Below are 16,433 nucleotides of genomic sequence, written 5' to 3' on the forward strand. Positions count from 1 at the left end.
AGCTAATAGAGTTTAATTCAGATGAGTGTGAGGTGATGCATATTACGAAGCCAAACCTAGACAGAACCTTTACAGTGCATGGTAGGGTCCTGGGGAGTGTTGTAGAGCATAGGGCTCTAGGAGTACAAGTGCATAGTTATCTGAAAGTAACATAGCAGGTCGACAAGGTGGTGAAAAGGCTTTTGGCACAAAGGCCTTCATCAGTCAGGGAACTGAGCATAGAAATTGGGACATTATGTTACTGTTGTACAAGACTTTGGCGAGGCATCACCTGGAATATTATATTGAGTTTTCGTCACCCTATTATAAGAAAGATGCTAGTAAGCTGGAAAGAGTGCAGAGAAGATTTTCAATTATATATTGTCAGATCTGATCAGGGACTGAGCAATAGGAAGAGATTGGGCAGGCTAGGACTTTATTCCTTAAAGTGCAGGAGTCTGCAAGGTGATCATACAAAAGTGTATAAAATCATGAGATGGATAAATAGGGTAAAGGCGCAGACTCTTTTCCCCAGCCTAGGGGAAATCCAGAACTAGAGACCACAGACCGAAGCTGAGAGGGGAAAGATTTAAATAGGAACTGGAGGGGCAACTTTTTCCACCCAGAGGTGGTGGGTATTGGGAATGAGCTACCAGAGGAAGTAGTGGAAATGAGTACCAAAACAATATTTAACAGACATTTGGAAAATATACATGGATAGCAACAGTTAGAGGGATATGGGGCAAATGGGACCAACTTAGATGGAACATCGTGGCTGGCATGATCAAGTTAGGCCAAAGGGATCCTTCCCTTCCTGTATGATTCTAGTAGTTAAAAAGAAGAGATATAAAAGCCAAATCTGGAGTACTACATAATTAAGAATCATCTGGACATGTAAAAGTAGGAACAACCAGTATGTTTGACAATGTAATCAAATACCTTGACAAGATTACTGTGCAGACAAGGTGTGGAATTGTAATCTAGATTTTTAAAATACTGATTTGAAAAGTACCTCCTTTAAAACACTATTAAAGGGTTAACGGTGGAAAAATGAAGGCATTTCTTAGATTTCCACACTTTGCTGGGGAAATATGCAGGGACAATTAGAACTTGGATTAAGGGAAACATATATATTGCTGTCTCACTAACAAAGGTAGAAACACACAAGTTAGAAAAAAGGACCAAAGCAAAAGCCGATTAAAATAAGAATCATTAGTTATACATTACAGCATTTGTTTTAATTTTCAGACATGCAATAAATATAGTTGCAACCTGCAGGCATAATATTGAGAAAACCATCAGATACACACCTTTCCTCAACTGAAAAATGTGAAAATAATTTAGATTCATGAAGAACGCACACTGCTGACCTCCAGTGATGGTTTTCTAACACCGAGGTATTCTGAGAGCAAAGGAAAAATAATTAGTTGCAAAAACAGCTTCCATTTAAATTATAACTGGGAGATATTAAAAGTCACATGGGAGATATTAAAATAATTATGAAAAGCTTAGGCGCAGACATGATTTAAAGAGTGCTTTAAGGTAGAAACAGAGTGGAGGATCAGTTTAAGGAGAGAATTACAGATGTTGAGGTGATATAACCTGAAAGCACAGCCAATATATATATATATATATATATATATATATATATATATACACATATATACACAAAATGCTGGAGTAACTCAGCAGGTCAGGCAGCATCTCGGGAGAGAAGGAATGGGTGACGTTTCGGGTCGAGACCCTTCCTCAGGCTGACCTGCTGAGTTACTCCAGCATTTTGTGAATAAATACCTTCGATTTGTACCAGCATCTGCAGTTATCTTCTTTTATATATATTTCCATAATATATATCCTTCAATCATCTGATATATATATATATATATATGATATATCAGATGATTGAAGGATATATATTATGGAAATGGAAAGGCTGGACCATGCAAGAATTTGAACTCAAAGTTGAGAATTTAAAATAAAACAGCCAATGATTAAGCAGGAGCTAAAGTAAGCACAGGCTTCACAGATAATATGGATGATATTCAAGTTTAAAGAGTGCAATGGGGAAGTATTCAAATACAGGAGGTTCAGCAACAAAATAACTGAAGGCTTCAGAACGTTTCAAGCTGAAGAGGGGTAATTTCAGGCAACATTATAGTGTGGAAGTTCAACACTGTGATGTTTCATAGTAAGATTGCCAATATCCTGGTCCAGTTATAAACAGTTACCAGAACAAAGCATAGAATCGTTGGTGAGGAAACAAAGAGGGTGATGGTGGAAGTTTGCTTCTCAGACTGGAGGCCTGTGACTAGTGGTGTGCCCCAGGGTTCGGTGCTGGGCCCGTAACTGTTTGTCATCTACATCAATGACTTGGATGAGAGTATACAGGGATGAGAGTATTAGCAAGTGGGTGATACAAAAGTGGGTGGGTTTGCAGATAGTGAAGATGGTTGTAAAAGATTGCAGCAGGATCTGGATCAATTGGCCAGGTGGGCTGAGGAATGGTTGATGGAATTTAATACAGAGAAATGTGAGGTGTTGCATTTTGGGACGTCTAACAAGGGCAGGACCTACACAGTGAATGGTGGGCCTCTGGAAAGTGTTGTAGAGCAGAGGGATCTAGGAGTGCAGGTGCATGGTTCGTTGAAGGTCCAGTCGCAGGTAGATAAGGTGGTCAAAAAGGCTTTTGGCATATTGGCCTTCATCAGTCAGAGTATCGAGTATAGAGGTTGGGAGGTCATGTTGCAGTTGTATAAGACGTTGGTGAGACTGCATTTAGAGTATTGTGTTCAGTTCTGGGCACCATGTTATAGGAAAAATATTGTCACGCTTGAAGGGGTTCAGAGAAGATTTACGAAGATGTTGCCTGGGTTAGAGGGTCTGAGCTATAGGGAGAGGTTGAGTAGGCTGGGTCTCTATTCCTTGGAGCGCAGGAGGATGAGGGGTGATCTCCAGTTCATCTCCATTAACAACTGTAAATCCCCCACCGCTCCCCTCCCCCAAGGTGTCCCCCAAGGCTCAGTCCTTGGCCCCCTCCTCTTCATCCTCTACCTGTTCCCCCTTGGTCAATTAATCCGCCGTCATGGTCTCAACTTCCACTGCTTCGCCGATGATATCCAGCTCCTCATCTCCACCAAGTCAATCTCCACCACCACACACTCTACACTGACAAACTGCATCACTGAAATAAAATCTTGGCTTCAATCAAATTTCCTCAAACTCAACTGCAACAAATCTGAAATCATCATCATTGGTCCAAAAACGCTCACCAAATCCACCCAAAACTTCATCCTCAATATTGATGGTCTCCCAGTATCCACCTCCCCTCACATCCGGAATCTTGGAATCATCTTTGATCAAACCCTCTCCTTCGACAAACACATCAAACACATCACAAAGACAGCCTTCTTCCACCTCAAAAACGTTGCCCGTCTCCGTCCATGCCTCTCCTCCACAGCTGCAGAAACCCTCATCCACGCCTTCATCACCTCCCGTCTGGACTACTGCAACAGCCTCCTCTATGGCGCACCCTCAAAAACCATCAGTAAACTTCAATATTCAAAACTCTGCTGCCCGTCTACTCACCCACACCCCGATCCGTGACCATATCACCCCCGTCCTTTACAAACTCCACTGGCTCCCCATCCCCCAGAGAATCCAGTACAAAATCCTCCTCATGACCTACAAAGCCCTCCATAACCTGGCCCCATCCTACCTGACCGACCTCCTCCACAGGCACACTCCCACCTGCACCCTCCGCTCTGCTGCTGCCAATCTCCTATCCCCCCACATCCGGACCAAACTCAGATCCTGGGGGGACAGGACTTTCTCCATCGCTGCTCCCACCCTATGGAACTCACTACCTCAAACCGTCAGAGACTCCTCCACACTCACCACATTCAAAACATCACTGAAGTCTCACCTGTTCAGTACTGCCTTCAACCACTGAAGGTCACCCCACCTTCTGTCTCCTTTCTTTGTTCGTTTACTTATTTATCTATTTATTCACTTCCCTATGTTCTCTAAATCCCTGTAAAGCGTCTTTGAGTATATGAAAAGCGCTATATAAATGTAATGTATTATTATTATTATTATTATTATTATCTTATAGAGGTGTATAAAATCATGAGAGGAATAGACAATAGACAATAGGTGCGAGTAGGCCATTTGGCCCTTTGAGCCAGCACCACCATTCAATGTGATCATGGCTGATCATTCCCAATCAGTACCCCATTCCTGCCTTCTCCCCATACTCCCTGACTCTGCTATCCTTAGATCGAGTAGATGCACAGAATCTCTTGCCCAGAGTAGGGGAATCGAGGACCAGAGGACATAGGTTCAAGGTGAAGGGGAAAAGATTTAATATCAATGAGGTGTAACTTTTTCACACAAATGGTGGTGGGTGTATGGAACAAGCTGCCAGAGAGGTAGTTGAGGCTGGGACTATCCCATCGTTTAATAAACAGTTAGACAGGCACATGAATAGGACAAGTTTGGAGGGATATGGACCAAGCGCAGGCAGGTGGAACTGGTGCAGCTGGGACATGTTGGCCAGTGTGGGCAATTTGGGCCGAAGGGCCTGTTTCCACACTGTGTCACTCTGTGATTCTATGACTCTATACAGGTTAGTAGAATCTGGTCCATAACCTCTTTACAATTTCATCGTCCATCGATCGGGCTCGGAGCCATTTATCCCTTTAGCTTTGATTAACTGGAACTTGTGGTTTTCTGTCTCCATTAAAGTCATCTTGTGGCCTCAAATCAGATCCTTGATGGACAGGACAAGTCGTATTCTGCCAATTGTAGAATCTGCCTGATGTACCTATCTGTGCTCAGCCAATTTCCTAACAAGGTCAATAATTTGTCTTCAGTTCTCCAAGCTTCAAATTTTGTTAATTTTTTTTCCACAGGAATGCCAGTCAATTTCTTTTAAAATCCTGGATTGGAAACCATCTGATTCTGGAGATTTATCACTCTTTCATATCATTATTTTCTTTCTTACTGTTATTTTCCATACATGAATTTTAAAGAGTGCCTATCCCTGATTTAACAATACTTCCTTTCAAAATTAATCAAACAACCATATTATTCTCCTCATTTTATACATAATGAAACATCATAATCAATCAACATGTACAGAAATTCCTCATTTTCATTCATAACATCTGTTTTTAATGCTGCCACCCAACCATTTTCCCTAAGATAATGGAAATAATGTTTGTATATTGGTGATATTTTTTTTTGCATGTTGCTTCTGATAACTTTTGCAAGGACATTTTTGTATTACACTGACTGATTAACCACTTCTATTGGGACTTTTCTAAACTATATTGTTACAAAAAAAACTATCCCGAAATATTCAAGAACTCCGTCATGAAGTTTTCAGCTTATCCCAATTTGTGCAAAACTTAAAATTAAATCATTAAAATAACATCTCAGCATATGCTTGTCCAGTCTCTTTGATTATCTTTTGTTATCCTCTTATCCTTGAATTATTTCATCCATAATAATGACATGTTTTGCAATATTGGGCCGTTTTGTAATCCAGCACAAGCATTCATAAAATTGGAAGAATCTTTCTCCGAGACTAAAATAAAAGTTTTGTACATTATTTCATATTATAGATATATTTTTAGGTATGTCCTGGAAGACAATCAACAATATTGGCCGAGGTAATCGGATGTTAAGAGATCTTTTTACTGTTTAATAGGAATAACTTAATATGGCACAAGCACCATTTTTCCAATAGATTCAGTACTTATCTCTTTCACCAGAGGGTGCTATTTGCACACAATCTTCAGTTACTATTGATTTCCAAATTTAAGAATTATTGGCAAAGATTAAGAAGTACAATTTACAATAATAAGCATCATTTACAACATGCTGTGTTCTCCAGGTACATTGTTTAATTAATCATTTTATGATGCCAGGAATCTCCAAACTATCAGGGTAGGAACTTAAACTTCTGCTGCAAATTGCTCCTTGTGCACTTGTCTTCTCCGCACAGTTTCTCAACAAGTCCATGATCAGATTTTTGAAAGTCAATTAAGTATAAGTATTTTCATTTCATTTAACTGTATCCAGGTGTATTTATAGATTTTACTGGCAAGGAATCTCCATCTGCAATTCACTGTACTGCCTCTGACATTTCTCCAGCAACAGGCAACCAAATTATCAAATTATCACAAGCCACATAACCCATGTTTCCAACCTCACTTTCAACAGAGCTCTGGAGCATAACCTACACCTTTCATTGGACACTCAGAACAACTTGGAGCACATTGTGCTACTCTGTTACACTTGGGTGTCTGTCTATTTAAGGGGACACATCGCTGACATTGAGAGTCTGATTGGGCAGCTTCAATACACGCTACTCTTTTCAAAGTTTGTGCTTTAACTAAATGTACCAAATAGGTGCTGAGACACTCAATACAGCCAAAGTGGTAGCACTGAATTAGTACCCTCTCTTGTAGAGCCACAATGGCATCTAATACAAAGTTAGTAGATGCCATAGCAACATCACATGTCTGAACACAATGATTTTCCTTAAATGAAGACACATTTCAATGGTGCCGATCAGACATTAATGTTATATCTTTGCATTAAATGGTGTACCCTTTATCTTTGCACTATGGACAGCTTGATTGTATTCTTTTCATTGACTAGATGGCGTGCAAATAAAAGTTTTTCACTGTATCTTATAAACAATAGACAATGGACAATAGGAGCAGGAGTAGGCCATTCGGCCCTTTGAGTTGGCACCGCCATTCAATGTGATCATGGCTGATCATCCACAATCAGTACCCCATTCCTGCCCTCTCCCCAACCTTATCTTGGTACATGTGACAATAATAAAATAAGCTAAACTAAAGCACTTGGGAATGCCTTAGCAGTTCAAGAAGATGGCTCAAGGCCTTTTACAGATGTCAATAAATGCAAGCCTTGCCCACACCATAAAAATAGAAAACTGCAGATTTTGCCATCAGTACCCTGCAAAGAAGTGCACAATACTCAAAGCGCAAGTCGTTGTCTTTTTGCTTCACTACATTATTGAGTGTATGGAGGTGGCCTCCACTATGCTTCTTATACTTCCTTGGATTCTACAGCCAAAACAAACTACTGTATTTTTTGAGGATGGCCCAATAGTTAGCCAACATCTACATCAGCATTATTAAAGCAGGACCTCTATTCCAAAATGCCCTCACACCAACCTTATCTCGCGCAGTCCCTTTTACCGATTTGATGTTGTGGCATGTCAGGTACAATGACGCACTCCGCTCCTCAGATCATCAACGACCCCTTCCTCCTGCCTCTACTGCAGCCATGTACTGTCAGGCTCTTTTACTAATGGTCTCAGAGTCTTGCTTGCCACCCTCTCACCCCCAAAAAAAGCTCTGGCACACATCTTTTATTTTCTGCAACACGACTTCCACATACACTTGCAAGATTGTTTTACTTCATCTCCATTGCAGCTGCTTTGCGCCATGGTAACCATAATGGATGTTAGGTGACCACCTATTATTGGTGGAGAATTTTCCAGTTGCGCAAGATTGAGCTGAATTTCATTTTGGTTCATGAATCCAATGGTAAAGGATTGGGTTTTAGTGAAATTCATAGCATGTATCAATAAAGGATGAATTTCTAAACAATAATTTCTTCATTTACTCTTTTTTTTAAAGTAAAGCAAAGAAGGGTGGCTCTTCGATGAATTTCAAAGTCAATCGACACCTACCTTGTATAAACTTGCTAGGTAGTGACTGGTTTTGATTAGGAAAAGCTGGTTAACACCAGGGTGATCCATGTCATGTGTGGCAGCTGCCAGCAAACCCACCAGAATATCCCATGGCGACGCAGACTCTGCAAACTTAAAAGAGAAAGGAAATCACAAATTTATTCATGAATAACGAAAAATGGAAATGCTAAATTCTGCTATTTTATAAATATTTAAGCGTAAACAATCAGGACTTTGCTGGCCTGGATCTTGTGAAAGATTGTCAGCAAGACCATCATCATTTACTGTAGTCATGTAGTCAATTGGTCAGCAATCTCCAGCATCCATACATGTCAAGGCATATAATGTTTCACAAATGTCTGCCTGATTTGAACTGCTCCATGGTGAGTGTCACTATATCATTACCTTGCTGAGAGATTAAAGAACTTGAAACATGAACCTGTTGCACATTCCGATTTTAAATGGTCAGAAAAATTAGTGCTGGTACATTACATCTTTTTTTTTGCTCCAACTGACTCTTGCATTTAATTAAGCATTTGTATTTATAAATTCTTGTTTAGATTCTGCTTCATGATAGTTCTTCATTCAGAACTGCTTGAAAACATACACTGCTCCTTTCTTTACAAAACCATAAACATATTTACCATAATTGACCTCTAATTACCATTATCACTTAAGCGTCATGGAAAACAAAAACAGGCCATTCGGCCCTACTCATCCACGCAGACCAAGATGCCCCATCTAAACTAGTCCCATTTGCCAGTGTTTGGTCCATATCCCTCTAAAACTTCCCTATCCATGTACATAGAAAATAGGTGCAGGGGTAGGCCATTCAGTGCTTCAAGCCAGCACCGCCATTTAATATGATCATGGCTGATCATCCAAATCAGTACCCCATTCCGGCTTTTTCCCCATATTCCTTGTCTCCGTTAGCCCTAAGAGCTAAATCTAACTTTCTCTTGAAAACATGTACCGGTTGAAGTGTCTTTTAAATGCTGTTATAGTACCAGCCTCAACTACCTCCTGTGGTAGCTTGTTCCACATGCCCACCATTTTCTGGGCAGGAAAGTAGCCCCTCGGGTTCCTATTAAATCTTTACCCTCTTGCCTTAAAACCAAATGTCCTCTGGTTCTTGATTCCTTTACGATGGTAAAGGAAACAGGCCATTGTAAGCTGTTTGTAGGGTGAAAATGAGAAGCTAATGCAAATTGGGTGGGGGAGGGATAGAGAGAGAAGGCTACCTGAAGTAAGAGAAATCAATATTCATACCACCACGCTGCCCAAACGAAATATGAGATGCTGTTCTTCCAATTTGCATTTAGCCTCACTCTGACAATGGAGGAGACCTAGGACAGAAAGGTCTGTGTAGGAATGGGAAGGAGAATTAAAGTGTCCAGCAACTGGGAGATCAGGTTGGTTCATGCGGGCTGAGCGAAGGAGTTCCGCGAAACGATCGCCCAGTCTGCGTTTGGTCTCGCTGATGTATAAGTGTCCACATCTTGAACAACAGATACAGTAGATGAGGTTCGAGGAGGTGCAAGTGAACTTCTGCCTAACCTGAAAGGACTGTCGGGATCCCTGGATAGAGCTTACAATGACCTGTTTCCTTTATCATCACTATTTTTTTGCATATCCTTCATTCATTGTTCTTTATCTCTCCACATCACCGTCTCTATCTCTCGTTTCCCTTATCCCTAACCAGTCTGAAGAAGGGTCTCGACCCAACCCGTCACCCATTCATTCTCTCCAGAGATGCTGCCTGTCCCGCTAAGTTACTCCAGCGTTTTGTGTCTATCTACTATTTACACTTATTTTAAGTTTTGGTAAGTTGCATTACTTTAAAACATTTCTACAAGACTTTTTCCAATTTATTTTAATTAATTGAAGGAAATATATATAACATCAACTAAATGCTTAATTTCACACGAGTACTTTATAAGCCTCGGTTGCTCTACTGGTATAGAATGACGTAAAGGCATTTTTAAGTGTGCAAAATCTTAATTACTGGCAAAGAACCCTTCTACTTTCAAAAAATGGATTTTGTGTGCAGTCCATTTCCTTCAAAGTTTTACACATTGATGAACTGGAAGCAGCAGGGCTAAATCATCAGTGGTAACTTTAAAAGATGTATTCTGGTTTAAAGAACAACTGCAGATATTTCTACACCTAAAATTTGCTAAAACTAGAATTAAAAAGGGTCAAAATAAAGCACAGCCTATCTGCTGCAATCACTGCTTAAGTATCTGCAAAGATGATCATTGTGTTAATCTACCTCCAAAAGGTCAAGCAAGCTAAATCTTCCAGCAATAAAGTTTCTTCCGTTCACCCCATCTCCATTTCCTTCCACAATTGAATAAAAGTAAATCGAGGAAATGGGCCATGCAATATTTATGTGCTACATACTATCTGCCTGTGCAGTACACACTTAACCCACATACACACATTTTATCCTCAAGGTTAGATTTTTCAACAAAGATTTCTATAATTCAAAAATACATCTTTTCAGATTTTGAATAATACAATGAGATCTATTGCTAATGATTTAGTGATAAAAAAACAAATATAAAACAGTAAGAGCTTATAACATCTATGTTGAACTCACACCAGAGGAAATACAAACATACCTTAATAGATATTTTACTCAGCATAAAATTAACAAAATGTATTTTTATTATTTTTTTCAAATTCCTTTTTCATTTACACTTTCCATTCTTCCAAAGACTCAATTTGTTCTCCTCCCTTCTATCTTTGTATTTTTAATTGTTTTTTTTCATTCCATTTCCAAGTTTGAAAAAAGGTCATTGAACTTAGCTCTGTTTCTCTCTCCACAGTTGATATCTGACCTGCTGAGTATTTCCTTTATTTTCTGTTTTTATTTCAGTTACGGGGTACAAGACTACAAGGTATATATCTCTGACAGATTATTCCATCCTAACACATAGTACCACTCACCCATGGTTGCAAGTTAATTATACATTAAAGACCTATTTGTAATTGCATACTTGACAATTGTAAAGTACTACTTAGAGCTAGTATTAGTGAGATTATATACATTAACATGACCTTCCTCCCACCAGTGTTAGTCTTCTAACAACTGTACACTGAGTTGCCGTGTCCGTTATCTGTACATGGTTATGTGTGCCTTGTAAATAACAATGCACCATCCTAATTCCTGATCTACTCAAGGTTCACTTGAAGACTTTCTATGAAACAATGCAAGAATGGGGAGTTTTATAATCGATTGTATATACTTCGTCTGCAGTAAGATAAAAGATTATACATTGGAATTACATGAAATTAAATGAGTGAGAAAAAAGATACATAGGTTTCATTCTACATATAATGGAAATAATTGGTGGAAACATTTATTAAAATGTTAATTGTTCTCTTTATACAGCTACAATAACATTTTATTGCAAATTCATTTTAAAGCAATTTATATATTTTGTTCCATTTCCCAGAATGAACCTGATGTTTAAAGCATTGCCTGAACACATAGATATGTAGGTTCTCATCTTTATACATATTTTTGGTTATTCCCCTAGCTAATATAAAGTTAACCTATTAATTTCACTGTAAAAAACGAAAACTGTAAAATGGATTACACAAAGACAAACTAGTTCATATACTTAAAATCTGAAAACAAAAATATTGGAAATATTCAACAAGTTAGAGTTTTAGCTTCCTGTCCCATTGAGTTACATCAGCTTTTTGTGTCTATCTAGTGTTTAATGTTGATGCCTTTCATCTCAGACTCGAAACATTATGTTTACCATTTTTCATATAAAATTATGGCACCTGGTTATTTGTAGTATACGAATCATTTCTTGCTATTGTCAACATATTTCTAAACAACTGTACTTCAAAACCTACGGGTAACTTATTGTTTTTACCTTTGCTTCCTTTAGGTAACAGTGCATGGCTTGAGTTACATCAGCAGCATGTACTGCATTGTGATAAGGGTTGTTACGGTGGTAGTCCTCCTGAACCATAACTGCATAAAAAGAAAAAGGTGATTTGACCATTTACAACTTGGGTAAAAAATATCTGGAAATATTTTAAAACTCCACGAGACAATTCCTTGAATGTTTGCAAACAAATTTTTAATTTCACTTTCAGTACTAATAAATTATCATCATTCTCAAATTAAAATCTTATGTTGACGACATGACCAAATTCTTGTATTTTCTGATTTAAATTTACTGCTGCAAGTGGTGATGTGCAAAAGGGTAATTGTACAGTCGTCCAATGACCATTTTAATCATAAGCCTATCACAACAAAATTCAGGTCCAAAGCATCAGGTTCTGCCGAGAAGTCCTTCAGATCTTTGTGCACTTTATCACTGCAGCAATGTATATGGAAAACAGAAAAGAACAGGCATCAGTGCACAGAGATAGGATGGGGAAAGAGATTGAGGAAGTCACAGTCATAGGTCCCCAGTAGAGAAGGTTGGATCCGGAGCTTAGTCAAGAACAAGATCAGGGAAATTTTGCCAAATTTGGAGGAGTGCTGACGAGGTCAAGAGATTAGGCATAAAGTGATCTAATTTTTCTAACAATATTCTAACGTCATTCAATGTGCAGTGGATATTAACATCACATCAGCACAAACACAATCCACCATTCAAATTTCTAAAGGGGAGCAATTTGACTGATATCACTACAGTTGCATTCCACTCAAATAATAATCAATTTTCCTGCACACAGCACTTTTCATTTTAGTCTTCGCAGCTCCAATTCATCTAAAACATATAATTCCTCTGATTTAATGAAGTATTGTAAGTGTTCCTTACCTGCTAGAGTCCAATTCACAAATATAGTGACTTCAATAAGAGGCCAGACGACAACTCTCGGACACCTCCTCCTACTTATCCTTGGACCACGACCCCACCGACGAACACCAGACCTTAATCATCAACACCATCACTGACCTCACCAATTCTGGCGCTCTACCCCCTAATGCCAAAAAAAAGGGCCCGTCTCTTTGTCGGGTACGTCAAACAATCCCTGTTCCAGACATATACCGGCCCCATCCCCGAACTCTACCTCCGCTACATTGACGACTGCATTGGTGCTACCTCTTGTACCCGTGCAGAACTCACTGACTTCATATATTTCACTACCAATTTCCATCCTGCTCTTAAATATACTTGGACTATCTCCGACATTTCCCTACCATTTCTGGACCTCACCATCTCCATCACAGGAGACAGACTAGTAACTGACATCTACTACAAACCCACTGACTCCCACAGCTATCTGGACTACACATCTTCCCACCCCGACTCCTGCAAAACGTCTATCCCCTACTCCCAATTCCTCCGTCTACGCCGCATCTGTGCCCGGGATGAGGTGTTCCACACTAGGGCATCAGAGGGGCTTCCCCTCTACCATTACAGATGAGGCTCTCACTAGGGCATCCTCGATATCCCGCAGCTCCGCTCTGGCTCCCCCTCCCCCATTCATAACAAGGACAGTCCCCCTTGTCCTCACCTTCCACCCCATCAGCCAGCGCATCCAACAAATCATCCGCCAACATTTCCGTCACCTCCAACGGGACCCCACTACTGGCCACATCTTCCCATCTCCTCACCTTTCTGCATTCCGCAGAGACCGTTCCCTCCGTAACTCCCTGGTCCACTTGTCCCTTCCTATCCAAACCACCCCCTCCCCGGACACTTTCCCCTGCAACCGCAGGAGATGCAACACCTGTCCCTTTACCTCCCCCCTCAACTCCATCCGACCTAAACAGTCTTTCCAGGTGAGACAGAGGTTCACCTGCACCTCCTCCAACCTCATCTATTGTATCCGCTGCTCTAGATGTCAATTTCTCTACATTGGCGAGACCAAACGCAGGCTCGGCGATCGTTTCGCTCTACACCTTCGCTCAGTCTGCCTTAACCACCCTGATCTCCCAGTGGCTGAGCACTTCAACTCCCTCTCCCACTCTGACCTTTCTCATGGGCCTCCTCCAGTCCAATAGTGAGGCCCACCGGAAATTGGAGGAACAGCACCTCATATTTCGCTTGGGCAGCTTGCAGCCCAACGGTATGAACATTGACTTCTCCAACTTTAGATAGTTCCTCTGTCTCTCTCTTTCCCCCCCCCCCTCCTCCCCCTCCCAGTTCTCCCACTCTTCCAGTCTCCACCTATATCCTTCCTTTGTCCCGCCCCCAACACAAGTCTGAAGAAGGGTCTCGACTCGAAATGTCACCCATTCCCTCTCTCCTAGATGCTGCTTGGCCTGCTGAGTTACTCCAGCATTTTGTGATACCTTCGATTTGTACCAGCATCTGCAGTTATTTTCCTTCAATATTCTTATTTGTAACTCTCTCTTCAAGTTCACTCCACTCTACACCTTCTCTTGCTCTAGATCTCAATTTACAAGCTCAGATTTGAACGTACAGTATACCAGAGACTCTATATTCCTTATAGTCTTCCGAGTGAACACAAATATTAAGCATAATTCCTCCATCTCAATTCATACAGCAGTCAGAGGCGATTCAAAGTGATAGACAGTCATGGTGCCAAGAAAAACAAAACAACATTGAGGGACAGTAGAGGGTTCATAAAGCAAGGAGGATGAGCTAGAAATAAAAATTATCAGCGTAAGGAGGAAGACAAAAAGGGCTTCATGTAAGCAATTTTGGGTTTACTAAAATGCTCCAATCCAGTGGTAATAAAACAAAATCAGGCATATTAGTGCATGCCTGAACACAAGAAGGTTTTAACTAAAGTGCACTGGAACAAATTCTGAGCAGGAAGGTCCTGTTGAAGGTGGATGTTGAACCGTAACAGGAGTGGGACCAATTACCTCACTATGTTGTTATCTGGTCTGGATGGGGAGGGTTTAAACTAAAGACTTAAAATGAGCACTAGCTAAAATCACAAACTGAGAAAAGTGAAAAGGAAAATAAGATCCAAAGGTCTTCCACAGGCATGTAAACAGGAAGAAGAAAAGGTTGGAATTAACCTGGGATAAAGACATCATCCAAGGATAGTGGCAGAGGACATAGCTGCAATACTAAATGACTGGTCTTTACCAAAGAAATATACTGCCAGGAATTTCAGAAGTTAACAGAGAGAATATAAAATTAATGAGTAGGGGTTAGACAATAGACAATAGACAATAGGTGCAGGAGTAGGCCATTCAGCCCTTCGAGCCAGCACCGCCATTCAATGCGATCATGGCTGATCACTCTCAATCAGTACCCCGTTCCTGCCTTCTCCCCATACCCCCTCACTCCGCTATCCTTAAGAGCTCTATCCAGCTCTCTCTTGAAAGCATCCAACGAACTGGCCTCCACTGCCTTCTGAGGCAGAGAATTCCACACCTTCACCACCCTCTGACTGAAAAAGTTCTTCCTCATCTCCGTTCTAAATGGCCTACCCCTTATTCTCAAACTGTGGCCCCTTGTTCTGGACTCCCCCAACATTGGGAACATGTTATCTGCCTCTAATGTGTCCAATCCCCTAATTATCTTATATGTTTCAATAAGATCCCCCCTCATCCTTCTAAATTCCAGTGTATACAAGCCCAATCGCTCCAGCCTTTCAACATACGACAGTCCCGCCATTCCGGGAATTAACCTAGTGAACCTACGCTGCACGCCCTCCATAGCAAGAATATCCTTCCTCAAATTTGGAGACCAAAACTGCACACAGTACTCCAGGTGCGGTCTCACCAGGGCCCGGTACAACTGTAGAAGGACCTCTTTGCTCCTATACTCAACTCCTCTTGTTACGAAGGCCAACATTCCATTGGCTTTCTTCACTGCCTGCTGAACCTGCATGCTTCCTTTCATTGACTGATGCACTAGGACACCCAGATCTCGTTGAACTCCCCCTCCTCCTAACTTGACACCATTCAGATAATAATCTGCCTTTCTATTCTTACTTCCAAAGTGAATAACCTCACACTTACCTACATTAAACTGCATCTGCCATGTATCCGCCCACTCACACAACCTGTCCAAGTCACCCTGCAGCCTTATTGCATCTTCCTCACAATTCACACTACCCCCCAACTTAGTATCATCTGCAAATTTGCTAATGGTACTTTTAATCCCTTCGTCTAAGTCATTAATGTATATTGTAAATAGCTGGGGTCCCAGCACCGAACCTTGCGGTACCCCACTGGTCACTGCCTGCCATTCCGAAAGGGACCCATTTATCCCCACTCTTTGCTTTCTGTCTGTCAACCAATTTTCTATCCATGTCAGTACCCTACCCCCAATACCATGTGCCCTAATTTTGCCCACTAATCTCCTATGTGGGACCTTGTCGAAGGCTTTCTGAAAGTCGAGGTACACCACATCCACTGACTCTCCCTTGTCAATTTTCCTAGTTACATCCTCAAAAAATTCCAGTAGATTTGTCAAGCATGATTTCCCCTTCGTAAATCCATGCTGACTCGGAATGATCCCGTTACTGCTATCCAAATGCTCAGCAATTTCGTCTTTTATGTAAGGTTAATGTAAGGTTATCTGTGTTCCTGGTCCAAATGGAATATTTCCTATCTTGCTGAGGGAGGTGGAGCTGGAATTTACAAAAGGGGCTTACCAAAGTCTTACAATCCTCCCTCAATACAGGAGGTGCTAGCAGATTAGACAGTGGCAGTCCCTTGTGGCAAGGACATAGCTGATATGATCTATGATGGCAGTAGACCAGTCGATTTAGTTTAGTTTATTATTGCCACGTGTACAGAGGGACAGTGAAAAGG

At 40.8% G+C, this 16,433-nt stretch overlaps 1 protein-coding gene across 6 annotated transcripts in view; it reads right to left on the bottom strand.

Moving 5' to 3' along the window:
• Positions 1-16,433, bottom strand: part of pde7a (phosphodiesterase 7A) — a 116,322-nt gene that overhangs the window by 9,280 nt on the left and 90,609 nt on the right. For 5 of the 6 annotated variants that reach the window (XM_078397467.1, XM_078397463.1, XM_078397465.1 and 2 more), the window contains 3 exons: positions 11,605-11,705; positions 7,712-7,843; positions 1,290-1,381 (listed from right to left, as the gene is read on the bottom strand). In XM_078397467.1, the coding sequence (XP_078253593.1) occupies positions 1,290-1,381; positions 7,712-7,843; positions 11,605-11,705 (325 nt within the window). The remainder of the gene's footprint in view (positions 1-1,289; positions 1,382-7,711; positions 7,844-11,604; positions 11,706-16,433) is intronic. The other variant, XM_078397469.1, reaches the window with a different exon arrangement.

The sequence above is a fragment of the Rhinoraja longicauda genome, chromosome 4 (assembly GCF_053455715.1).
Source record: "Rhinoraja longicauda isolate Sanriku21f chromosome 4, sRhiLon1.1, whole genome shotgun sequence".
Classification (NCBI taxonomy): Eukaryota; Metazoa; Chordata; class Chondrichthyes; order Rajiformes; family Arhynchobatidae; genus Rhinoraja; species Rhinoraja longicauda.